Source organism: Meriones unguiculatus, chromosome 7 (genome assembly GCF_030254825.1).
Source record: "Meriones unguiculatus strain TT.TT164.6M chromosome 7, Bangor_MerUng_6.1, whole genome shotgun sequence".
Classification (NCBI taxonomy): Eukaryota; Metazoa; Chordata; class Mammalia; order Rodentia; family Muridae; genus Meriones; species Meriones unguiculatus.
This window is the reverse complement of record NC_083355.1, coordinates 21,857,599-21,884,827: the sequence shown is the minus strand read 5'-3', so window position 1 is coordinate 21,884,827 and position 27,229 is coordinate 21,857,599. Positions and strand designations below refer to the sequence as shown.

Genomic DNA, 27,229 nt, shown 5'->3' with positions numbered 1-27,229 from the left:
TAAGTTTGGGTCTCAAGCATGGCACACAAATCAGGGCCGGTGGCGTGTGGCTAAAATCTAAGCTGTGGCAGGGTGGTGAGCAGAGGATCCCTCAGGCTTGCTGTTTACCAAATTGGTGATTTCCAAGTTCAGTATAACCTTGTCTTAAAAAACAAAACAAAACAAAACTAGAAGGTCATTGAGAAAGTCACTTTCACATACATGTGCATATTTGCACATACATGCACACATACAAATGAACAAACACACACATCCAAATAAAAATTAAAACAAAATACAAACAAACAAACAAACAAAAAAACAAACCAAAACAGAAAGTAAGTGGTGGAGTAGGTAGAGGAAAAGGCACACATTTTATACATTTGCCCCTCTTACTCAACACAGATGGCTTCCGGTGCCATGGGCCAGTCCTCAAAGTCAGCACCCAGGAAAAGAAAGTCTATAAGGGTCCAGGGGACACTGAGGTGGATTGTTCTCTTGGATAAGAGGTTTATTAGAAGGGCTGTTAGGGGGAAGAAAGATACAGACACAGAGGGGGCTCCAAGTAGAGTTGAGGGTTACTAGGCAGAGGCAGAGTCCCTTCTTATAGGTCATGCAGAAGGCAGGAGGTTCTATGCTGCATGACTGATGAGCAGTCCACAGTACTGCTTATGGGCCATCTCTGATTCCCATCTGCAGGACACGTGTAGAGGAAGGGGAGTTCTGGCATTTTCAGGGAGGGAGGAAGGAATCATGTTAAGGTGTGACTCTGAGGATGAGAGAAGTGGGTAAGAGGGATACAATCAGCCCCTAGCTCCAAACCCAACAGCGAATGAACAGAAACAGCAATGATTGTCCTGTTGCCCTGGTACTGGAGTGGACGGAATGTCTGGAGAAAGAATTGGTGCAGTGAGATATGCCAACTTCCAGTCTTGGTGTTGGTGGTGGCACATCCTCTTCACAGCTTGACTTGAGTTTCTTAAAGGTGTGCCAGCCTCACAAGGCAGAAACAGCCCTGGACGCACGGTGTGTTTGTCGTGTGGAAACCTAGTCTCCTTCCTCTCCTCGGAAAGCCTTCTCACTGTTTGCAGTTAAGGTGGGAGGTGAGAGAACCTCTCAGGTGGAAGGGTGAGTGGAGATCCAATCGCCTCTGTGGCCGCAGTCTGGGCAACAGCAGAAACCAGCTCAGCCTCTTTCCTTCCACTCCCTTACCAGAGGAGAGAAAAGATAATGGGGGCGCGGGGTGGAAACCGAGGGGAGGCTGCAGGAGCTAGCAGGAGTTAGGTAACAGAAGACAATGAGCTCTTCCCCTGCACTGCCAAGTGTAGGGGCGGGGCCAAGCTGAGTGTGAGAGAGGGTGTTCCCTGCTCTGCGCGCGGATAGGAGCCAGCATCTACTTGAGTTTCCACCGTTGACGTTGACGTTAAATACCTGCTTTGCTGACTTCTCCCTTTCTGCAGCCCCCCTCCCCCACCTGCCAGCAACTGGTCCCGTGTTCTGATGTTGCCACCCCAAAGCCACATCCCAGCCTTTAGTTTGTTGTCCCCGGTCAGTCTCCACTTGCCTATCTCCTCTGCGTTCCCTGTAGAGAATGCCGTGAGAATAGGCGTCAGGCGGATTGTCATCCGGCTAATCTGACTCAGGCTGAGGTGTGATTTAGCGATGGGAGAGGTGGGCAGGAGTGCAGAGGCTTCAGGGAAGCTGTTTAGATTAAAGAAGAAAACAGAAACGACAACAAAGAAACCCACGCCTGTGACCTGAGCAGAATTTAAGGCATGGTGGGGGTGAAAACTTGGGAGAAGATAAGTTTCTGTATTGTTTAGATTAGTACAACTTGACCTTAAGGTTTGCAGAAACAAGAAAGGTAAGGAAAGCCCTTTGCTGTCCCTAGTCCCTTGTCCCAAAGGACAGGGACAGGAGTTGGTTCTGATTTTTTTTTTTTTTAAATCATACTTATTTTTTACTGTCTACACGTGTTTTGCTGGACCCTTTACTTGGGTCTGTAGAGGTAAAGGTTGAGTGAGACATAGACCTGACCCTTAAGGAAGCCAGCTCTTTCAGGAGGGAGCACAGGGAATGAGACACAAGTAATCGCCAGCTGGACAAGAGCTTCCCAATACAGGTTTGCTTAGGACATGCGAGTTACAGGCAAAAAAAAAAAAAAAAAGGAGTTTCTGGAGGTCTTAAGGAGAAGCCTCGGGCACTGCACCTTTAATGGTGAGTGGGAAGTCATTGCCTAAAACAGCACACCAGACAAAGAAGCCTGCGTGTGCAGAGGAGAGGGAAACATGCAGGGTGAAGAACTGAAAAGTTTGGCTTGGCATAAAGTTGGTGTGTGTGAGTGCCAAGTGATAAGCCTGCAAATAGGCTGGGACCACATTAGGAAGGTCCTTTCATGCCATTTAAAGGAGTCCGAACCTCATTCCAGTCAGAGGGCAGACAAGTGAGACCCATCAAACCAGAGATGAGCACGGCCTTAACATTTATAAGTTTGGGTTTGGACTAGAAAGATTTTAGGGGAACTGGAGGTAAGGAGGTGAGATAAGATTTTCAAGGGCCTGAGGTGGGGAGAAAAAAAGACAATGAGACACCAAGAAGGTGGCGGTAGTGTGGGAAGGAAGGAAAGATAGGAGCTGAATGGCGGCATTGGGACGGTGACTGGCTACAGGTTGATTGTGGGGGAGTCTAAGACAAAAAGAGATTTCTTGGTTTGGGCTTTGAGGAATCTCATTAACTGATGTGACTACAAAGGAAGGTCAGGCCTTGTAGGAAAGCCAGTGAATTTGGGACAAGAAGGTTGGAGATGAGGTACCCAGGGAACAGCCAAGTAGGCATAGCTAGGCCATGGCAGTGCGTCTCAGGATTCAGGGACATGTATGTAGCTGGGGTTGGAAGTCACTGGCAAAGAGAAAGCATGGATTGTGCAAGATCCCCTGGGGAGAAAAAAAAGAGAAAGAAGACCAAGGATACCACAGCATGTAACATGTTAATGAAATGGGCTGGCCAACAATATCAAAGATTCAAACTTGAGTTTCAAAGAGATTGTTCTGGAAAAGATCCTATAAGTTACCATTGTCCGCTGTGACTAGGCAGTGAATCACTGGAAGGTATTAACTAAAATTACCCTTACAGCCCCTGTCTTCATAATTTATAGATTATACAACCTGACCGCTTGTGCAAAGTAAAAGAAACACTGAGATTGATGTGAGTGTAGCAGACAGCTGAAGGCCAAGTTGATTCACACTGAGGCAGCAGAGGAAGCCTTAGGAACACCTGACTTCTCCAGAGAAGGGGGAGCTGAAGGTGGAGACTGAGAGGCGAGGAAACCCTCAGGGTTAGGTCTGGCTCAGAGAAAAGCACTCAGTAAAAGAAATGAAAAGGAGTGGACTGGAAGCCGGGGAAAGCTCAGGAAACCAGAGTGGATGGAAGCATGGCCATTAACCTGGCAGTCTCTTGAGGTTGTGAGTGTCACATTCTGCAGAGAGAGAGAGAGAGAGAGAGAGAGAGAGAGAGAGAGAGAGAGAGAGAGCACGGAGAAGGAGAGCCAGGAGAGAAACATCTATGCTCTTGCCACAAGATCCTTGGAGATCCCTGAACAACAATTTTCCATATAATTTATGGCACAGAAGCAAGATCCTTCATCGTTAGGGAAGGAGAGGGTGGAGAGAAATGAAGTCACCTTCTTCTTGTGTTGCTAAAACATTCCAAGTGAGTGTGCAAGACAAAGGCATGACAAACAGGTGTCGTTAGGGCAAGGATATATGGGGCACACCGGCAAATGGAAGTGGGCTAGATGATGGAGTCTTCAAAGGTAGTTAGGAAATGTTTCCTTCCAGAAGGCAAAAAAGGAAGACCCAGGGATCCCATACGCGAGGCAGAACAGGCAGAAGCCTGGAAAAGGAAGAACACCGGAAATAATAGTAACAAGGAGCCCTGGGTGAGGGTTTGCGAATACAAGTCTGTACCTGCCTATCCCATGAACCCCAACGAAACAAAGTTTTGGAAGAATAATTTAAAATTTATCATAATGGAGTTTATAAAAACATACATGTATGTCTTTTTTTTTTTTTTTAACCCTACAGTTTAGAAAAGCCAGATGTGGTGAATGTTGGGAAGCTGGGCTCTCAGGAAATTATTCTTGGGAGACTGGGAAAGTACAGCCTTCGTTGTTAAACTGGAACCGCCATCCACACAGCAGTACTATATGAATGTAGTTGGCATAGCTTGGCGCCAAATGCCAGGTGACATCCAGGTATGGCAACATTCAGTTCCTGGATCCAGAAAGCTGAGGAACAGATTATGAACCATGACAAAATTTCCAAGGGGATTCTAATTTGCATCTTAAGAAAACTCCCTTGATTTAGTCTGTGGACAGCCCTCTGTTCGCCTTATTTCTTATCCCTCATATTCCCATTAGTGGTTTGAGGAATGATATTAATAAGCATGACTTTAGCTAGTTTGTTGGTTAAAGGATTTATTTCCTGCGTGCACTCAAGAACTGATAATGAAAAAAAAAATAGAAAGATGGTTTTAGGGACTTTGTAGATCAGAGATAACAAATGCAAAACCTACTCAAAAGTACCCTCTTCTTCCTCTTTCCCTTTTGCCATTTCTTCTGAGGCAGCATCACTTAAGCCCAGGCTGGCCTCAAGCTCTTTATCCTCCTCAGCCTCCTTACACAAGGACTCAGGGATCCTTGCTGCCATTCCTCTGTACTCAGAGCGGACGTTGCTCACTGATGAGGACACAGCTTCCTGATGAAACTAGACCTGCCGCAGAATTGTTGTTAGTGACGTTAATCAAGGAAATCACAGCCGTTTTCTAGACTTGGTCCCGTTGAACTAGAACTGTCTCCCCTTTCTGGCTTAGACAGTTTGTCAGCAACCATGCGTTCCTGAAATATGTGGAGCCAGTTGAAAAGGACCTAACGCTGGGCTAGCTTTTGAGTTTAGTGACGCGGAGAAAGCTAGTATCTTCTTCCTTCTGTTGTCTCAGAATAGTTTAACAGAAAGAACACCAGAGTGGACAGGTAGACATGATCACCAACACATTCACTGCCATGGCTCTGACTGTAACAGAATTTTTGAGGGACCTCAGAGGCTGTCACCTCATTTCAAGTCCCAGCTGTCTCTGTGGGGACTGTGCTAAATGGTGCAGTCTCTCTTAATCGCTGCAAAATGAGTGCTATACAGTTCTTCTTAAAATGATTTATTTTTATTGTACGTGCATTAGTGTTTTGTCTGCATGTGTGTCTGCGTGAGGGTGTTGGATCGCCTGGAACTGGAGTCACAGACAGTTGTGAGCTGCCATGTGGGTGCTGGGAATTGAACCAGGTCCTCTGCAAGAGCAGCCGGTGCTGCTGCTGACTCATCTTCTAGCCCTCTATCTTTTTTAAAGTGTATTTTCTAAAGATCTTAAGGAGGCATGTTTATATGTTTGTGTGTGTGTGTATGTATGTAGAACTGTGTCTCCAGCCTAGTGTCTAACTCTTAAATTTGAGATCAATAATTTAGATAACACAGAAACATCTATACACAGCAGGTAGTCACTAATGTTATTTGATTTTTTTTTGTCTTGTTAAATAGTCAACACTAAGAAGATTCCCTCATCAAATATCTGCAATCTCAGCTTGAATATTTCCGGTGAAGGGAAACTCACCGACTTCCAGTGTTAGTTTACGTGTTACAAAATAATATCTTAAAAATAAAAATACGTTTTTGTTTTTTAAATCTTGGCTTAAAATCCGTTAGATTCCAAGTCTCCTGAAGTCTTCCCCACCTGCTCATGCACCTGTTCCTCAGATGGCACAGCTTTCGCCCACAGCAGGGAGCTGTGTTTCCCCAGGTTCGCTTGTAAATCTGTAGTTTTAATCTGCTTCCCCCTGCCCGTCCTTCCTGTTTATCGTATCATCTCGAGTCATATCGTTTGGAGGAATGTGCACTGTGTTCTATGCCATTGTGTCTGTCTCCAGAGTAACACCGCATCCTTTTGAGATACAATCAGAACAATCACTTCTTTTATTATCTAAACTTGTGGAAATTATTTAAATGGAATGATCACTAGGAACATAAATCCCCCCCCCTCCTGGTTTCAGGGCGTGGTTCTGGAGTGGCTCACGCATCTTGAACACATTTGTAATGGAAATTTGCTTTACTCACTTTCTGGGTTCACCCTTTTTGTCTTGGGTGTGGGGCCAACGTTTGCCACTCCAACTTTTCTGATTGTGGTGTTGATTAAGTAGTTGGTTCTTAAGCCGTAATTATCCTCCTCCTCAATTAAAATCTCATTTCTTTATTGCAACACAGCCATTGCAAAATCTAATAACACATATCGGGTTTTCTGTTTCACTCCAAACAAACTTTCCCTGAGTATTCCTACTCTGGTGTTTGACTTGTTCAGCTGTCCCACCGCTGTTCCTCGGCCTGGGCGGGACGCCCTTTCCAATAATGTTTGATCGGTAGGTACTCGATAATACAGTTAGTTTCCTAGCCCACATTGCAGAGAGCACTACAGTTACCTGCTGTAGAGCAGTGATTAAAACATTATGGTTGTTCCCGGATTTTTATAAAGTTTGGGTGACTCATACTCTAGAGCCATACATATCCGACAGCCAGAATGAAAAATTCAGTCAGCATAAGCTCTTATGCCAAGTGACAGACTAAACAATCTTCACTGGACTTCAGCCAGTTTTGTTCTCTGGCATTTTTTTTTTTTTTTTTCTGATTAATGCATTGATTTGGGGAAGAAGCGAACTTGGTAAGCATAGGCTCTCTTAGTGCGCCGTGTCCCAGATTCACTTTCCTGTGAGTGTTTCAGTGGCAAGTAAGCAACTGGACAACCTACTGTGATATTTCTACATATCATTTCAACTCACACCCATACGGCATACCCACCTTCTCCGGGACGTTGCTGTAGGCACCTGGGACTTGTTTCTACATGGCTAACGCTACATGGCCATCCCTAGCTTTTGTGTTGGTCTCCTAGAACAGAATAATGCCATCTGCAGACAAATGGGTGGTACTGGAGGCCAGCATGCCAAGCCAACTAAGAAAGACTAGAAAGACAGACATTGCATGTTTCTGTCATATGCCAAATCTAGATGTAAAAAAAAAAAATAATACAGGGGTTATTTGGGAAGAGGACGAAGGTCAGTGAGAGTGGAACACAGATGAGAGAACATGAGGCAGGCATTCCAATACGACCCAAATTATTATATACGGGTCTGAAAATTTCATGACGAAGCCCACTAAATACACTTGATGTATGCTAATAAAAATCCTTAAAGCATCGGCTGGAAGCCTCTTGGATTGATTCTGGGAGTGCCACTCTGAGTCATGTGTCTGTGTGTCTGTTTTTGTGCTATGACACGCTGTTTGTGCCTTAGGGAGTGTGATGTTTCAGCTTTGTTCTCTGCGATGAATATAGCTTTGGCCGTTGGAGTCTTTTATGCATCTGTATGGATTTTGAGATTCTTCTCTCTGGTCCTTTGGAAGACTTCATCGGAATTTTGATGGGGATGGCATTGCTTATCTAATTGTCTGACTCCTTGAAATAAGAAAGTATCCAAATAAATGATGGCATTTTTATTAAAAAAAAAAATCTTTGGGTTGGAGAGATGGCTCAGCAATAAAGAGCCCAGGCTGGTCTTCCAGAGAACCAGTGCTCAGTTCCCGACACCCAGATGGTGGCTCTCAACCATTCGTAACTCCAGTCCCAGGAGATCTGATGTTGTCTTCTGGCCCCCCTCTACACCAGGCACACACCTGGTATAAAGGACTTTTTGAGAGTTCATCTTCTAAGACTGGGGTCCAGATTGTCATGGCTAAAGAACTTGGGGTTCTTATGAGTCAGATTGGCTCTTGCCCATCGTCTTGCATTTCACACCATGCAGGGAGAGGTTACACAGTGTTAGGCCCCTGCTCCAGTGTGTAGGCTCCGCTCAGGTCCTGCTCCGCAAGGGTGCTTCTCTTATTCAGCCCAATTCATTTCCCCCGCCATCTTGCCCAGGTCTGCCGCACCCTAGGCGGGCTGCTTTATCCCTCAAGGTAAGATGGTTTGCAGCCATATCCGTGGCTGCTCACGGGGGCCTCCATAAAGCCAGACAGATATCAGTTTGAGAGAAAAGTAAACTTTAGAGAACCCTTGGTGACAAGGACTTGAGATGCATGTTTTATTTTGACCTAGGTTACAAGGAGTAGTCTGATATTAAAATCATGTTTTGTTTTTAGTCTTTCCTATAAACCCTGTCTTCCATCAGTTGCTTCAGGAGAATTCACTTTTATATGCATAGTTAGTTGACTGTAGTCTCTAAGGATGGGTTAGGGAATGCAATATTGCTTCTATAAGTGAGTGGCTATGGGAATATTTTTATCTGATAAACACCGAATAGAAACCAAGTTACTCAATTTTTTTTTTCCAAAACAACCTCTGGTATTCTTAATGCATGTGGGAAAAAAAAATCATCAGGTTGCTTTCCTTAGAAAATGTCGTGAGTTAAAAGCCGGCTTGTTGAAACCGAAGAGCACCTTCTACTGAATCATGAGATATTGAGCAATGTGATCTCTATCGGTGAGCGTGCGAAAGGAGCAAGCTCAGGTTTGCATGCTTTGGGAGGTTTTCTGTCCCCACAGACTGCACTGAAAATATCCACCGAAGCCAGTGACTACCTCAGTAAAATGGAAACGCCCCTCTCAGCGTGTTTTAATTTACAGCAGCCAGTCAAACTCTTTTGTTAAGAATTAAGGAGAACCGAGTAAGAGTAATTATTTCCAGGGGACCGAAGCATATCTAAACAGAGTACCCACAGATAACAGATCTAGGTTAGAAAATATTCAAGGCATTCTCTTTGTGCCTCCCTGCGTTGGATACTAAGTGTGGGTTTGTTCATTCAGTATTACCATAGATGAGTAGTGGAAAAAGACTGAGAAATAAAGACAGCTGCTGGGAGTTCATGATCAGGAGAGCCATGTTCGGCAGACAGCACAGCACAGCACAGCACAGCACAGCTCAGCACAGCACAGCACAGCACAGCACAGCACAGCACAGCACAGCACAGCACAGCACAGCCGTCCTCCCGCTCTTACGTTCTTTAGCGGTCCCCGAGCCTTGGTGGTGGGGGTCATACAGAAGTCCCATCTGTGGCTGAGCCCCCAGTCTCCTATTGTTAGCTCATTGACCAGTTGCTGTTCACTGCCAAAGGAAGCTTCTCTGAGCAAGGTTGAGAGCAGCCCAGGTCTCAGCCCAGACTGTGATCTGACGGATATTTCTAGGAAGCAGCACTCAACGTTTGTGTATTGAAAACTTTTAATGTGGTAGCCACGTGCTGGCTCGGCAGTGGAGCTGCCTAGATAGCAACACAGATGTTATAGGTTTTATCCAGTAGTTTGACACTTGTTCATGGTTCTGCGCATCTCTGTTCAACAAGTACCGATCAACTCCTGCCGTGGGATAACAGTGCTGTCTTATTCACTGTTGGGATGCTAGTGCTGTGTCCATGTTTGTACATGTGTGTATATGCGTGTTCATGTGTGCATGAGTGAGTACATGCACGTGGATATGTGTATGTACATGTGGAAGTGGAGGAGTGTGGGAGTTGCTCCAGGACTTGGCCATCTTGTTTATTAATTAATTAATTAATTAATTATTTAGAGACACAGTTTCCTACTGGACATGAGGTGGTGATGCAACAACAGTTTTTCTTTTGAAGACTTTTTAAAATTTTTTTAAATTTTTTATATTAATTACAGTTTATTCACTTTGTATCCCAGCTGTAGCCCCTTCCCTCGTTCCCTCCCAATCCCCGCCCACCCTCCCTCATCTCCTCCCTGGCCGTCTCTAAGTCCACTGATAGGGGAGGTTCTCCTCCCCTTCCATCTGACCCTGGTTTATCAGGTCTCAGACTTATTTTTATTTTTGTGTATGGTTGTGTGGATGTGTGCACATGAGTGCAAGTGTCCTTGGAGGCCACAAGAGGGCAGCAGATCCCCTGGATTGAAAACAGAGACAGCCCCTGTTCTTAAGAACTTGCTTGTATTATTTCAGTTGCCACACAAATAAATATAGAACTGCAAATTGTGCTAAGAGATATGAAGGGAAATATATATATGTGTATATATACATATATGTACATGTATATTTATATCAAAGGAAGCTGATTGGCTTAATGGTGTGTGTGGGGGGTGGGTGGGTAGAAGACAGTGAAAAGGCTAACTAGGTCTTTCCAGAAAGGATGCTGTTTGAGCTAGACCTGATTGATGAACAGGGGTTAGTTTGACCATGACTGGGCAGGCATTTCCTCTAGGCAAAGGAAAATGTCTGAGAGGAAGCTGAAGGGTTAGATTGTACTGGACTGTAGTAATCACTTACCTGGATGTCTAAGCATGTTGTACACCTTGAAGACATATGTGTATGTATTTGAAAATCAGTAAGCAAGGCCAGTGGGACTGGTGAAGATAAGAGACAGGCACAGTTTGAGAAAGGCCAGACTTCATTTAGGAGGATTTTTGGTGTTTATTCCAAAGACACCTGAAGTCTTTGAGTTTTGAGCGACGTTTTGAGTTTTTGAGTGATGTGATCAGCTCTGTGTGTGAAGAAACGAAAGGAGTGAGCTCAGGGAAGCTTTGTGGACCCCCATCCAGCCTGGGTGGGGGTCGTGGTGGTGGAGAAAAATAACCAAATCAACTTATTTAGGAGAAACAGAGGCAGATGTGCTCATGATGAGTTTAGTGTCCCGGGCGAAGGGACCCAGAAGCCTACAGTTTCAGGGTGTAAGGAGCGCGATCTAGGTTAAAAAGCCTCAACAGAAGGGTTTTTAGGACAACATGGGGGGATATTTTTCCTGGATTGCTTAGTTCAAATTCAAGTTCACTGGAAGGTAAGAATTTGTTAAGAGACTGCTTTCTCATTTGGTGTTTTATCTGAGCAAATCAAACATAAGTTTAATAACTTCGAAGATATTAACATGACTGTGCTTCAGCTGTCATGATAACTTAGAAGGTCTGGAGATGTGTGTATACCACAACACACAACCCACAACCCACAACACACAAATATTTTATGATACACAGGATACGTTTTATAAGATTAACTTTTCAGGGTGCCAATACTTTGGAGAATGCGGCTTAACTATATTAAATGGTATATTTATAGGATACACACACACACACACATATATATGATGAAAACTCATACAGATTTTTGAATAAAGGCTCCTTTCTGTAACAGTGTGTCAATAATACATCTCCTGTCTAAATTGACAAATAATTGTGTAACTTGCTATTTTAGTGTATCTTGGGAAACACAACCTGACACATATTGTCCCTTCAGTCAGCAGAAACGTTCCCCTGTCACTCAACTGTTCCTTGTGTACCCTCAAGGTGATGGATAGTCATGATAACGATGACTCAGGCACTCATGGGTTCTCCTCCCTGCCTCACCCTGCCTTCCCCTTGAGCGACTCTCATCCTCCGATTGGCTTTCAGCTTTCCAGCTCCCTCAGCCCTGCAAGCTGAACAAACACCATCTAGGGTCACACGGGGGAGCGCTCTGCCACTGGGGACTCCAGTGGGGGAACTGAGTCAAGTGTTCCTCCAGTTACACTGCCCTGGAAGACTTTTGCTGACCCCCAACCTCTGAACAACCAGAACGGGGAAGTTGGACGCCATTGCTGTGTTTTTTATCTCTAACTGGGCTGGTGAATTCTCATCAGTGTGGATGGACTGCCACAGATTCTGTTCCTGGGTATCTCTTGGTTGGATGCCTAAATATTTCTCTGCCAGCTTACCCGGCTGCTCTTAAGATAAGTTAGGACGTTTTAACCCTGAAATTACTCTGTCACTTGTCTATGCGCTGGATCAGTACATAGATGGCTTAGAACAGCTGTCCTCCAAACGTAAAGTGTCCTAGAAGTGCTTACATATGAATGTAAACTGTAACGAAATGTTTAAATCTTACGCCATTGGAAAAATATTCCCAGGGAATAAATACAGTATGTGTTGCTCCTTTTAAAACCAGTTAAAAAAAAAAAAAGTGAGGAATGTCTTACCTTCCACACAAAGAGCCTCTTCCTCACAGCTTTGTCAAGCAATCGTGCATATTATGTGTGGAACTGCGACATTTGCCCGTGGACAACAATGATGGCTTCCTCCGTCTGTGCCAATCTGACAGGGAAAGCCATGTATGGTGCTACATCGTATTTGCATTTAGGTTCTACAGATTGGCACCATTTTCAGTAGAACACGTAGATACGCACAGCTGGGTGGTGGGAAATGAATCTGTTGACTCGATATGAGAATAAAGGAATATATAATACTATATAAGACTGTACCGACGGGATGCTGCTTAAAAATAAAATTTACACTTGAGCCGGGCTTCCACTGCAGGACCACGACAAAGACAAACCAAGCATCTGGCTACCATCATTTTAAGATTGAATTTGGGGAGATCTGCACACAGAGGAATGAATCTGTCTAAAGCTCGTGGTTTGAAGAATCCCAAGATTTAGATATGCCCACGTCACCGTCGCTGACGTCAATAGGTCTGTCAAGGCCAAAGGCTGTCTTAGGACCCCAGCAAGGCAGTTCATTTATCCTCCTTGACCGTTCATCCCTGGAGGCCACTGACCTGCTTTCATTGGAGAGGACCCTTGTTTTTCTGAACATTTCATGTAAATGGGATGCTTTTTGGCCTGGGCTTCTGTAGCTTAGCCACTGGGCTGACCTCACACTTCTGGACTGAAACGGTCCTCCTGTCTCAGCTTCCTGGGTACCTGGGACCCTGCCTGCCACAGCTTTTCTGTATCAACATTTTTCTTCTTCGTAAATTTGCAGGTTGTATTCTAGTTGAGTGGACTTCGGTGACTCATAAGGTGATTAGGTTTGGGACCATGGATTCTGATGGTGATAATCTTTTATTGATATGTTGCTTGATGGTTGCAGCCACAGCTTTTGAAACCAGCTATAGTGATGAAAAAATATACAGATAGCACGCTGTCTTTTAGGTTTGATTTTGAGTTTATGATATTAATCTCTCTCTCTCTGTGTATGTGTACTTACACATATGTATAAGGTGCATGAGCATACGTGTGTATGCCTGTAGAGGTCAGGGGTCAACCTTATATGTTCAGGCGCTATCCACCTTGTATTTTGAAACAGGGTCTCTGGGCTGGGGCTCACTGTTAATTTAGGGCTCGCTGACCAGCGAGCCCCACAGATCCACACGTCTCAGTCTCTGAAATTCTAGGAATTGTACTCTGGTCCTCACGATTACATGGCAAATACTTTATCGACCGAGCCGTATTCTATTGATCTCAGTACAATTTAATCTTACCCTCATGTCTAACATTTAAGAAACGTTTACTCTACAAAAGGCCATTTCCCCAGATCTACGAATATGTCTTTGTTTTATTGGATATGTCAGTGCATTTTGAAGAGCACAAGATCAGATGGCCTGTCTGGCCATTCTAAACATTAATTACTAACTTCCTTTTATACCCTGGAAAGCTTTCTGGTAGGTCTGCTGGAGAGTGATTACTAGCTAAAGAAGACAGTCTTAACTTACTAAGTTTGCCATGAAAAGAACCTCCTCTCCCTCCTCCTCTTGCCACTCTTTCCCTCTGTCGCCTTTCTTCTTCCTTTCTAAGAGGGAAATAACCTAAGATGCTAATCTCGAGTGACCTGAACAAAGTTCCCTTTCTGACATTCCAGCAGGTGGCGCTCTCACCAAGCCAAAAGGAGCCTCGCTTTGCAGCCTAAGGCGGCGTTTCTAGGTGGTTTCCACTCTCCTGTTGAACTTTCACCAAATACATTCGTTTAAACGGCTAACATACACTCTGCCCTCGATTATTAGAGCAATGTATGGACCTGTTAAACTTTTAAAACATATGCAAAAGGAAGAATAGAGCATATACCCTTGAAACCCCTTGCTAGTCCCAAGAGATTGCTGTAACCATTCAGCATACACCGCATTTTCCAGACCCTTTTTTAGCTTATGCAAAACAACGGCATCTACAAGAACCTAGATTTGTAAAATTCTAGACTTTAACATAATTGTAAACAATATGTTTGCCTTTTGCCTTTTGATCTCTTAGGTCCATCTTGTGTCATTCCCCACAACCTCCCAGAGTTTTATTTCCCCCGAGAACATTTTCTCAATCCGTGTTTTACAGAGTCTAGAGGGCCTTTCCCACCTGTGCTTACCCAGGGAGTGTGATCTCATGGTAGAAGCTGGAGTCTCGTGAGGTCATTGTTGTGGCCTGAAAGTCCGAGTCCTTCCCAAACACGTATATTAAAACCTAACCACCAGTGTGGTGGCATTGAGAGATGGGGCATTTAGGCAGTTCTGAGGGCACAGCACTTGCAGATGGGATCGGTATATCATAGAACAGAGGTCCCAGGGAGTGGCTTCCCTCCCCTGCCATCTGCGCGGAAAGTGGGCCCCAGTCTGCCTGTGAGAAATCAAGTTCTGTGTTTTACACTCTTTTCCCCTGGTCGAAAGTATCTCGTCACAGTGGCACAAGTGACCAGGGTAACTGCTGTGCTAACTGCATCTCTTGCCAGTGAGAGTGTGCATTTCAGTGAGCTTTTCGGACTTCCGTTGCAAAGTGCGTACTGGACAATATGCCAGAGAAATGATGGGGAAAAAAGACTGTGATTTGGAAGCTGCTATGAGGTCCCAGCCATGGGAACCTCTGTGGGAGAATTTTGAAATCACCAGTAATTTTTAGACAGCTGCCTTCCCTTGTAGTATAACCTTGTAGGCATCTGACAGTCCCCTAGACCAAAGCATTGCTCAACAGCATTTTGATCCCTATATATCATGTACTTTGACCACATTCGCTTCCATGGCCTTCGCCTATCTTCACCTCCCTCCTCCTGCCGAGATAGCTTTGTAGTGCTTAAGTTAGGGTTAGGTTCAGCGTAGGGGAGAGTTAGGGTTGGGTTGGGTAATATTAGGGGTTAGGCTTGTCTTGGAGGCCATGCTCTGTTACTTCCTTCCACACGAGTGCCAGGAGGTGGGGATAATTGGGGTCATTATAGAGGCCACCCCAAGAAATAACCGATGTACAGACAACATTTGAAAACACAGGACTGGAGGAGATTAACCAGTGAGTATAGAGAGGGACCATGGAGGGCGAAGCCAACATTCAAAGTTAATAGAGAAGAGCCTGAGAGGAGGCTTCCAGGGGGAGTGGTGTCTTGGAGCCACATTGCAGGGGTCGGGGTGGGGTTGGGGGTGGGGGTGGAGGTGAGGGACAGTCCCAAGAGGAAGGAAGGCTGGGAAATGAAGATAACTCAGAAATGACCATTAGCTTTATACTTGATCATACCTCTTTTTGAAATTCTTAAGTCTCTTTAGCACTCAGATTGTCAGCTGTAGCTAATAAGGAAAACCAGTTGGTTAAAGCAATAGCTACTTAGAGGCATCTGAGGAGAATGCAGTGGTGGCATCATCTATTACTGGGAGCTGGGGACTGTGCTTGAGAACAGACCATTCTCAAGCGGGTCTGAAAGGTCAGGTTCGTCTAAGACAGGTGCTGGAAGAGGGTGCCTCAACCCACAGAGAGGTGTGCATGCCAGAGAGAGGTGAACAGAGGACTCAGAGCCACTAAACTCTTAAAGAAGAGTGACTTCAGACACCTGAGCACTGAAGCAAACCAGCTAAATATGGAGTAACCCTCCGGGGGGGGGGTCTTTCTCAGAAGTTTCCAGGCTCAGTTTTTTCCTCTCTCCTCTGCCCACTTGGATATCTAACCCAGGTTGGGTTCCAGATAGTAGACCATAATGGGACACACACACACACACACACACACACACACATACACACACACACACGTACTTTGAGGTTAGAAGCATAGCTCAGTAGCATACTGACGTCCCGGGTTTGAGATCCTGAGCATTGCAACAGAGAATAAGAAAGAAAACATTGCTACCTCTTTTTTCTTTTTCTTCTTCAACTGGGTACCATCTAGGGCCAACACTTTCTAGGCTCCTGGTGTTTTATGTAGACTGCCTCATTTAATCTTCACAGAACTGGAGGCTGGGGGATGGTACAGTGGGCAAAAAGAGCCTGTGCTCTGCAAGCATGAGAAGTTGGATCAGAATCCTAAGCACACACATAAAAAAAATCAGGGCAGACAAATAACCCCAGCCTTGTGGGCCATGGCCAGCCCACTTAGCTTTGGGTTCATTGAGTGAGCTGGTCTCAAGGGAGAGAGAGGAAGAGAGGGAGAAGCTCAGAGGCTGCAGATGTGTGCACCTGCACAGTAATGTGGATGCAACTCGCATGTAGGCGACAGAGGCCTGCAGAGAGAAGTCCCTCAGAATTAAGGAACAGAGCTAGGACTTGAACCCAGTCTGACTTTGGAGTCCTGAGTCTTCCTTCATCAACTGAACCTTGGTTTCTTTCGTGGGGCTTTGGGTTTGACAATCTAGATCAAACCAGCATCTACTCTGCTTTAGACTTTGGTTATCTTCTATCTCGACTCAGAACTGACTCTTGTCATTGGCTTGTGGGTCTGACTCACTCTCATAAAGCCCCACCCTGGGCCTCATCACTGCCAGATAGGAGAAAGACCAACGCAAGAGAGGGCCCCACCCTTGGATCTTGTTACATGTACGTGTTCCTTTCTCTCTCCACTGCTGGATTGGTTTCTGAATGAAACATTTAGTCGCCTTCGAATAACTCCATCCCTTCTTCCTCCATGAATCCTTGGATCTTCTGTGAGCCCTCTGCCAAAGTGTCACCATGTCTGGTAGATGTCTCCCTCTTGGTCCTCAAGAAAAGGACCAAGTCTTACTCAGCATTGAATCTCCTATCTTCCATTCTATGGGGACTCATTAAGTGTCTAGGGACTCACTGACTGTATGAAAGAAGGCCCTAGAAATGAATAGAACAATTGCTCTCTCCTATGGTGGAAATCAGAACATTTCAGCGACTTCAATGGGCTGGCATAGAGAGGATGGCTTCATTAAATAATCTTAACTTAATCTCCATAATCTTCAGCCTCATTTTTTTTTGTCTAAATGCTTATGTACTTAATTATCAATATCTTTTAAATTTTTTTTATTTGTTACAATTTATTCACTTTGTATCTCAGTTGTAGCTCCCTTCCTCAACCCTCCTAATCCTGCTCTCCCTCACTCTTCCTATGCCCCTCCTCCAGTCCACTGATAAGGGAGGTTCTCCTCCCCTTCTATCTGACCCTAGCCTATCAGGTCTCATCAGGACTGGCTGCATTGTCTTCCTCTGTGGCCTGGTAAGGCTGTCCCCCTCAGGGAGAGGTGATCAAAGAGCCAGCCACTGAGCTCATGTCAGAGACAGCCCTGTTCCCCTTACTTCCGGAAATCCATTTGGACACTGAGCTACCATGGGCTACATCTGTGCAGGAGTTCTAGGTTATCTCCATGCATGGTCCTTGGTTGGAGTATCAGTCTCAGAAAATACCCCTGGGCCCAGATTTCTTGGTTTTTTTGCTCTCCTTGTGGTGCTCCTGTCTCCCCCTTCACTCATAAAATTCCCTGCACTCTGCCCAAAGTTTGGGTATGAGTCTCAGCATCTACTTTAGTACTGGGTAGAGTTTTTCAGAAGCCCTCTGTGGTAGGCTCCTGTCTTGTTCCTGGTTTTTCCCCTCCTCTGGTATCTTAAAGGCTTGTGTCTGTGTCCCTGGCATTATTGTTGAGATCAAGGAGGCACGTACTTCACTTTATTGTCATTAATCTTTAATTAAGGTTATCGCTGTTAAAACAGTACTATCCCATGAAAGCTCTGGGATTTAACAAATGGTCCAGGCAACCAGAAAAAAGAGAAAACTTAGCAGGAAGACTCCTACAGGCCAAGGAAGGTGATTTGGGGTTGTAGTGAAGGCCAGCACAGCCACAGGGACTTGTAAGTGGCTGTTGTTCCAGAAGTGCTAACACCACCCAACACGAATAGAGAATCCAAAGAAGGGGAAGCCGGCCCAAACAGACGCTGAATTAATGTAGCATGTGGGAGCAATAACCATTAGCCGTAAACCCTGCATTCTGAGGGCGCCAGTGTGAAGCCTTAAATTGCCTCTTCAAGTTCCTGAACTTGGGAAGAGAGCACTTTGCCGTCCACTATTTCCTGCACAATTGTCTTGATTTTTCGAGTTTTATTTGGGTCTAAAGGTAAAAAGCAGAAAAAATTATCAATCAACCAACCAATTATCAATCCAAAGTTTATTCTTGTTCAACCTAAGCTTTTCATCACAAATTTAGACTTCCGGAAGTCACTTCCATTCCAAACCAAAGGAGTTTTATTTAGGGGAAATGAGAATCAGTTCTGTCTTGTGCACAAATCAAAATATTCAGTGTCTCCCTCTATCTATCCATTCCTCAGGGTCTTGCTAAGTAGCCAAGGATAGCCTGGAACTCACGATCCTCTTTTTTTTTTTTTTCCTTCCAAGAGATGGGACAGTAGGCAAGCACCACCAGGCCTGGTGCACTTTAAAGCATTTAAGAAGCGTGCATGATGGTGCATACCTTTGATCCCAGCACTCAGGGAGGCAGAGGCAAGCGGATCTCTGTGAGTTCGAGGCCAACCTGGTCTACAGAGCAGGTTCCAGGACAGCCAGGGCTACACAGAGAGACCCTGTCTCATGGTGCTCATCATGCCTTCGTAGAGAAGGCTTCCCCTTCCTTGAGCTTGCTGAGGGTTTGACTACACCACCTAGCGCTCTGTGTGCTTCAGGAGATGCGCTGATGTCTCCTCCCCCGCTCAGAACACCAAGATATTTTAAGTCACTTGTGCTCAACATTCAGCGAGCTCTTACCGTTTCAGTCATTAACGCATGAGATTCTGACTCACTTTAACGATTCTCATGTCCATACCTTTAGAGGAATCAACCGATGATGTCTGAGATTTGAAGACACCGGGCGATAAGCTTTCATCAAAACCATCACTGTAAAGAAAACAAAGGCTGTGCTCACGTGCTGCATAAGGAGAAGCTGTAGCTCGAGTTTAAACATTAGGGACGTCTATGAAACCACAGCAAACAATGGAGACACCGCTACAGGCTTCTTGGCTGAAGGATGCACCGAGAGCGTACACAATTGGGTCAACACACATTTGTTTCCGAACCGCCTGGGCTGGGGGGGGGGCAGCTTGCTCTCAGAAACCAGCTTCCTGAACTTACAATCTGGAGTTCCTCCCCTCCAGATCAGGCTGTTATGGTTTACGACAGGCTCGCTACCATGGGACAAGTGGTCCAGATGGCTACCATTGAGGCGTCATCCCTAGCATCAGGCCATCAGGCATTTCTTCTAGAATATGTAAGCCTGAATTTACAATGAGCATTAATAAAACGGAACATGGAAGTACTCGTTTTACAATGTAAGTGCTCATTCGCAATGAGCATTTTGCGAATTAGTCTCAAGTAAGATCATGGCTGAATACGTTTCGTAAAGTATTTGACAAATTCTAGGCATGCATCTTTTAGATTTGTTGTTTTATCTTTTTCCCCTCCTCTTTACAAATAATTTTTATATGTGCGTATGATGTGTGTGTGTGAGTATGCATGTTTTGTTGGTCCTGAACTACACCTTGTTTGAGACACACTGAGCCACAAACTTATGGGGACATTCCTGTCTCCCCTTTCCATATTCAGTAGGAGTGATGCAATTAGAGGCATGCTTTAAGGTTTTGGGGTTCTGGGCTCAGTTCCTACACTCGCAAGCTTTTCACCCTCTGAGCTACTTCCTAGCCCGCCCCTTTTTCCTGCAGACAATCTTACTATGTAGGTGTAGTCCAGGTCGGTCTGGAACTTGGGCTCCTGCTACCTCAGCCTCCTGAGCGCTGGGATGACTGGCAAGATTTGTTCCTTGTTTAATCCACAGCAGCCCTCTCCTCCCATCGCAGGAAAAGCAGTCTACGTCCGATGTCCACTGTCTATCAGCCCCTTCGACGTGTCCGACCCTCACTGTCTGCTCACCCTTGACCAAGCCCGTCCAGCAGCTGGCGGTAGGTCTCAATCTCCATCTCCAGGCGGGCCTTGACTCCCAGCAGGCGCTGGTGGTCGGCGTTCTGGCGCTCCGCGTCAGCCCGCACCTGCTGGATTTGCTCCTCCAGGCCGCCGATGAGCTGCTGTACCTGAGACAGCTGGCAGCAGTAACCGCCCTCCGTTTCAGCCAGGGTCGCCTCCAGGGACGCCTTCTGCAAAAGGGAGACGGAGCAGCGTGGGGATCTGGAAAAAAGAGGGCAGCCCGCGGTCCAGCCTACAGTGGGTGCACCATTTCCTTGGGAAGCTGAAGGGTGCCTCATCTCTCTGCGCGTTTGTTACCCTACCATGGCGAGCTGGGACTGGAGCTCAATCTCCAGGTTCTGCAGCAAACGCTTCAGGTCGGTGATCTCGCTCTTGCTGGACTGAAGTTGCTCCGTGTTGCTGCTGATCTCTTTCCTGAGCTCTCCGCTCTGCAATAGCCAAGCGGGTGGTGGGGTGAGCCCCGTGCTGGCTCAGAGGGCTTTCTGGGAAGGCGTCAAATCTCTGTCTTGGCGTTACCTTTTCAAGGAACCAGGCCTCTGCGTCTTTGCGGTTTTGGTCAGCCAAGGCTTCATACTGGGCTCTCATTTCGTTGAGGATCTTGGTGAGGTCCACTCCAGGGGCAGCGTCCATTTCTACCTTGACCTCACCTGGGCCACCTGCCTGGAAACTTTTGAGTTCCTAGGGACAGCAATGGAGAGAGACAGATACAGGAGTTCACATGACTCGTGGGGTTCCCAGGTACTTTTGCCTTTTTGGCTGGCCTCGAACCCACAGAGATCCTCCCATCTCTGCCTTCCCAAGTGCTGGGATTACAGGCATGAGCCACTGTGCCTGGCTTGAAATTATAATTTTGACTGAGTTGATATAAAGGCAAAATATTAGTGTAAGACATCAACAGATTTTTAGCTCGAAGACCTGCTTTTCTCCTGATTAGGAAAAAGCAAAAATAAAACTCAAGATATTTTCTCAGCTTTCTTGAATGACCAAGGGCTTCATGCTCTGTGCCTGTGGTTGATCTCTCTGCTTCTAGAACATCCACTTCCTATCATTTACAAGAAGGAAAGAGAGCTGTGTGCTCCTTACATCAGCGACTGCTGCAAAGCCAGGGCCACAAGTGGTACCTGGGCCCATATACTATTTCACACCATAGTCATTGAGAATCTAGCAGAGACTCCCTCAGAAGCCCATTGCCAGTGTCCTTCCTCCCTTTCTAGACCCCAAGCCTTTGATACATCAGATTTCCATGTCTTATACTAAGTACATTTCTCTAACATATGTGGCCTACACACTATCTGCAGACTTTTGTTCTATTTTTTGAAATACTTCACATTTAAAAGAAATATTTAATGAAGACAATTAAAATCCCTACCATTACTTAATAATGAAATTAAGCTTGAGTCTAACACTGTATCCATTAAAGCTTAACAAAAAGATTCATAACACACACACACACACACACACAGAGGGGAGAGAGGGTGGGGTGGGGGTTGGGAGCGCATAGACAAGAACACCAAAACTAATAGTTATTTTAATACGGAGATAATGATTCTTCAGCTTTGTTAATTCAAAATTGCAACCTTTGAGTCTGAGAGGAAAACAAAGCTATCTCTGACCTCCTCATGGTTCTTCTTCATGTAGGCCAGCTCCTCAGTCAGGTTCTCGGTCTGGGCCTCCAGGTCGGCTCTGGCCAGGGTCAGCTCATCCAGCACCTGGCGCAGCCTGCTGATGTCGGCCTCCACTGTCTGGCGCAGGGCCAGCTCGTTCTCATACCTGTCAGCAGTTTAGGAGGTCTACGTTAACACAACCATTGTGGTGGGGCCCTGGCCATCTGGGTTATTTGATGTATGGATGTGTGCGTGGGGAAACAAAACAAAACAAAACAAAACAAAACAAAACAAAACAAAACATAGTGATCCATATTTGTAATCCCAGCACTTGGAAAGTGGAGGCAGGGGGACCATGAGTTCAAGGTCATTCTCAGCTATATAGGGAGTTCAAGGCCAGCCTGAGGTGCATCAACACCAGCCCCTGCCCAAAGAAGAAGAAGGAGAAGGAAGAGGAGGAGGAGGAGGAGGAAGAAGAAGAAGAAGAAGAAGAAGAAGAAAAGTGGTGCACTAAAAGTGTATGAACAACCTTCCATTTTGTGACTTTTCCTCTCTCTCTCTCTCTCTCTCTCTCTCTGATTTCTTACTGTTCATTTGGAGAGAAGAGAAAAAAGATGAGGAAATAACGAGGCAATAACTTTCCTCCAACGGCGACCCTGGCACCCCAGGAAGGGGGTTCCCCGGGGTTTGACTTCCTAAATGATACGCTACAACTAGCTGGAGGTCAACGGACAGTGACTTCCTTTTGCTCGATTTCTCTTGTGGGTAGTTTTCAACCTCGATACTTCATTAGTAGCTTCTACCGGGTCTTCACAGGTTCAGAACTATTGTCACTACACCTTCCTATGAAGACATGTTTGTAATACAAGAAAGAAATTAGGCTGTATTTCCTCTGCATGGGAGGGTGGGGTATGGGAAAGGAGCTGGAATACAAAAATAAACACACAGTTAAGCTTTCAAGTGTATGTGTCATCAGGGAAACAATTGTTCCATTTAACCCCTTGGCGAAAATATTATTAATCCATTTTGATACGTTGAGAATTCAGGTTTAAACATAGGTGCAATTATCGTGTTGGCTTCTGACTCACTGCAAAGAGATGATCTGCAGCTCCAGGTGGAAGCAACTTATGACTTAAACTATAAGGTGAGAGATTTGACCTTCAGTGTTTTTTAGGTGCCCTGTGTGGATTTGGGCGAGCACTGAAGGCGCGGAGCTTGGGGACTTCAGGACATTGGAATCATTTGCCTTCCCTGGAGGCAGGAAGTGGGGAGCCGGAGGAGGGGGGAGTTACCATCAGAGGACTCACTTCATCCTGAAGTCCTCGGCAGCCAGCCTTGCGTTGTCAATCTGCAAGACGATCTGGGCATTTCCAACGCTGGCAGAAATGATCTGGGAGAACAGAGGGAGACACATGAAAATGGGTCCTAAAGTAACTGTTAGTTCCTAGGTGCCATTTTGGACATGAAGAGTAAATGTTGATGCTGAATACTCTTTTCCTCCATCCAAACTGCTTTTTAAAAATCATTTTCCGTTCAGCTTTTCAAGTAGCAAGTTTCTATACGGCCTTTACATGCATCCTTAGCTTTGGGTGCTCTTCCCACCCCACCCCCACCTGTCCCTCCATCCCACCCCGTCCTTGTTTAAAGCTTTCCATGTCAGTATTCTCCCCCCTTCTACTTTCATATCACATGTTTTACTACAGCCCCTCTCCCCAGGCACCTCCTCCCCACTGTCACTCCTCTCTTGCTTTCTGGTCTCTAAGGGCACTCATTTAACTCAAACACAGAGATCTAAACACTCCAAACTAGAATCCACATCTGAAAGTGAGCAGGTGCCTCTCTGGGCTTGGGTTACCTCACTCAGTATAACGGTTTCCAGCTGTGTTTTCCTAAGGCAAAAGCTGTGGATGTAGCTCAGTGAGAGAACCCTTACTTGGTCACAGGGCTGAAGCCCTGCGTTTGGTCCCCAGCATCACGATGAAACAGAACAACAAGCAAAGCAAAGATCCCCAGGCTTGGGTGTGTGTGTGTGTGTGTATTAAGACAGCTTTTTAAAAGCAAATACATTGGTAAAGAAATAATGTTGAAAAGTTAAAAATGTACATTTCCTTTAGGAAGACCATGGAAGGACAGCCGTCTTAAGATGGAGTGGAGCTGCATTTCTGTGCTTCTTGAGAGGAGAAAAATTCTCTAAGTACAACCTAGGTTGAAAGTACCTAAGTTAAGAGGATTTATTATTATAAAATATTGTAACTTTAGAATGTTTCTAAAGCCCCTCCCCTTACCTTATTCTTGAGGTCTTCAATTAGTGGGTAGTATTTGCTGTAGTCACTCTGGGACCCAGCGTCTCCAGGCCTTTGCGTTTCGTACCACTCTCGAATCTTATTTTCCAGTTCCGCGTTCGCCTCCTCTAGGGCACGAACCTTACCCAGGTAGGAAGCTAGTCTATCATTCAGGTTTTGCATGGTTTCTTTTTCAGAACCAGAAAGAAGCCCCCCATTATTGCCAGAGAGGAGGCACAGAGAGCCACCACCCGAGCCACCTCCTATCCCCATCCCCAGCCCTCCCAAGCCACCTCCCAGAGACCCCCCATAAGCAGCGCCAAGCCCTGGCAAGGCTCCTACAGAGCCACCACTAAAGCCAGAACTAGACCCAAACATGGAAGCAGCAGAAAAGAGTCCCCCACTGCCAACTCCAGAGCTGGAGCCAGTTCCCCCGTAGCCGCTGGCAAAACCAGAAGCAGATACACCCCACGGTCTGCCTGCCGCCCCGTTCTGGGAGGATGACCTCCTGCACATCCCAGAGGTGCGGACTGAAAGTGACATGGCGTTGCTGAGGAGAGAGCCTGTGCAAGGAGGTGACCCCAGAGAGGCTGCAGTGCTGGCCTGCCTGAAGGGGTCATGCCTTTATAGGCTGTGGGGTGGGGGTTGCAGTTGAAGAGTTCACCCTCTGCATTCCAAATGGGATGCCCCACCTCCCCCAAGGCATGTGATTTATGCATTCTGAAAATTCACTGGGATAGCCGTAATTGAATAACCATTTCCATTAGATATCTGTCAAATAAGGAGGGTGGGTGGAGCAGATAGGCTGTCGCAAGGAATCTGTCACCTTCGATTGTTTCCTCGCCTGTGTTCTCCGCACTGCCTGTATCTTCCAGACACCAGCAAAGGAATGGATGGAGTGTTAAGGGACCCTCATGCTTCTGAAAGCTCTTTCCTCCTCTTCCCTGCCGATTTCTTTTGGAAACACTAAATAAACCAGCCAATGGTGCTGTAGCTCTCTCTGTAGAAAAAGTTCCAGAGGCAGATGAGGAGTGGGAAACGGATGCATCTTCTGAGTAGATATTAGAATTTGAGTTCTCAAGGCCTTAGAAACACCTGCTGTTAGGAGCTGTGTGCTTCTTGTTTTTCAGACTTGGGAAAGCAGAACAATTAAACTCGGGAACGTGACGTTTGGAAGTCGAACGTTATAGTTATACAAGAATTGGCTTTCTTAGTAAACCACAACACCAGGGGTCTGGGCCAAATGTTTACTGATATTCCTTCAATGGCGTTACCCATACTTATTTTGTTCAGTCAAAATAAGTATGTTGACTGAACAGATTGTATATCACCTAGGTCTTTTCACCGTTAACGTGCACGAAGAAAAAACACTATCCAAAATAAGAAATGATTAACACTATATGCTGAAGAAACCAGCAAGCCATTTCAGGTGAGGAAGAAGAATGAATTTTTTTTTTTTTTTTTCAGCATCGAACAACCAATGGAAGGCCATCTTATTGAATTTCTGTGAACACTTTGGGTAGCATGACCCTAAGAATTTTATCCAAGGGCTGGAGAGATGGCTCAGTGCTCAATAACACCCGCTCTTCTTCCAGAGGACCTGGGTTCAATTCCCCTGCACTCACATGGCAGCTCACAACTTCTAATTCCACCTCCAGGGGATCCATTTAAAACTCTTGGTCTCAGTGGGCACCAGCAAGAATATGAACATACGCACCTGTAGATACACACAGCTACACCTTACTAAAGATGAGAAAAACAAAATTTTTATGCGTTGTCTTCATTTCCAAAAGCTAACATTTTTTATTATACTTTTTTCCTTTAGTAGTCTTCCTTCCTTCCTCTTTCTTTCTTTCTTTCTTTCTTCCTTCCCTCCTTTCTTTCTTCCTTCCTTCCTTTCTTTCTTTCTTTCTTTCTTTCTTTCTTTCTTTCTTTTTCTTTCTTTCTTCCTTTTTTTTGCTTTTGAAATAGATATGGGACATGAAAACAATATTCTCATGGGAAAATGTGGATACCTGGAGGAAACCTGTTAGTGCAATTTCAGGGCGTGGGGAGCTCTTCAGGAATTTAGTTATAGGCATTTTGGTTGGGTGAGAAAGGGAAAGCTTTTTTTTTTTTGTTGTTGTTTTTAATTTTTTTAAACATACTTTCTCGAGATGGCGGTCCAATTGTCTATATTCCTCATGGTCAAGTAATTTTATTACTGAGAATAACCCTGTATGGGATGTACTTAGTCCTGCTGTGACTTGATGTGCCAGGGTGGGTTGGTACCCATGGGCTGCCACCTCTTCTCTGAGAAGAGAGGGAGGGGGTATGGAGGAAGGGGATTGTGAGGGCTAGGAGATGAGGAGGAGGGAGGTGACCTATCAGGCTGTAAAGTGAGTAAACAAACTAACAACAACAACAAAAAGAAAATAACACTCTCTGTAAATAGAAAATATGAGAACTGTTCTAATATAAAGAGGATACTGGTGTAGATGACTATATTTTGAACATCATTGGTTTTACTATTTAATTAAGATTACGTAACTAACAACCATCTGGACATCATCTAATGCCTGGTTCATTTGCTCAGTGTCTTGCAAAATCGGCATTCAGGACAAACTAGAGATGCATTTGCCTATGTGTTGGCATACTTTCGCCCGGCATCCTTTTTCTTAAGCCAGGGAAAATCAATTTGTGGGTCTTGAGCTATGCCCTAAGAAGTTGCGGGAAGGACAGAGCCAGAGTTTCTGGTTGGTGTGTAGGAGAGGACATATTGGGTTGATTTTCCTCTTGATAAGCTACACAGCTGCCGAGGCTCGAACGCGTAGCGCAGAATTAGGGAAGTATTAGTGTAGAGACAAGCAGCACTAGGCCTCGAGTGTTAACAGACCTCAGCACAGCAGATGGATGGCTGAGGTGCTCCCGGCATCCCAATGAGAACATTCGCATGCGTCCAGAAGGCTCTCTGATGCACAGGTGCCCACAGCAGAGCCTTTAACAGCAGCTCCACATTTCCCGGGAGCCCCGACCCCAGAGAAGGCATCTTTCTCTGACCTTTATGGCATCAGATTTGACCTCAGGGTCAGTCCTTGCTTTACAGCGATAGAGTGCAGATCCGAAGCCTCCATTTTTCCTCATTCAGTATCCACACCCATCTAAAGATCCAGATAGTATTTGCTCATATCCAGTGTCTCCAGAGGTGAAATCGTAACTCTGGAGTCATACCAAGCCAGAGTTGCAGCTGCCCATTGGGGACTCAGGGCAGACACAGAGGGTCACACCTGTGAGGGGCACAGTCTCCCTCCAACCTACGCACAGTCATGGAGAATAAGTGAGGCTTTCAAACACGGCATTTGCAGAAATCACACCTTTACTGTAGA

The 27,229-nt window shown here is 45.5% G+C and overlaps 1 protein-coding gene across 1 annotated transcript; it reads right to left on the bottom strand.

Moving 5' to 3' along the window:
- Positions 1-17,765: 17,765 nt before the first annotated feature.
- Krt12 (keratin 12) lies at positions 17,766-24,502 on the bottom strand. Its single transcript, XM_060386766.1, has 8 exons — positions 23,868-24,502; positions 22,890-22,972; positions 21,592-21,748; positions 20,495-20,656; positions 20,281-20,406; positions 19,928-20,148; positions 18,828-18,898; positions 17,766-18,119 (listed from the first exon to the last, which is right to left on the bottom strand). The coding sequence occupies exons 1-8, from the start codon at positions 24,405-24,407 to the stop codon at positions 18,022-18,024; spliced, it is 1,458 nt and encodes a 485-aa protein (XP_060242749.1). The 5' UTR covers positions 24,408-24,502; the 3' UTR covers positions 17,766-18,021.
- Positions 24,503-27,229: the final 2,727 nt, after the last annotated feature.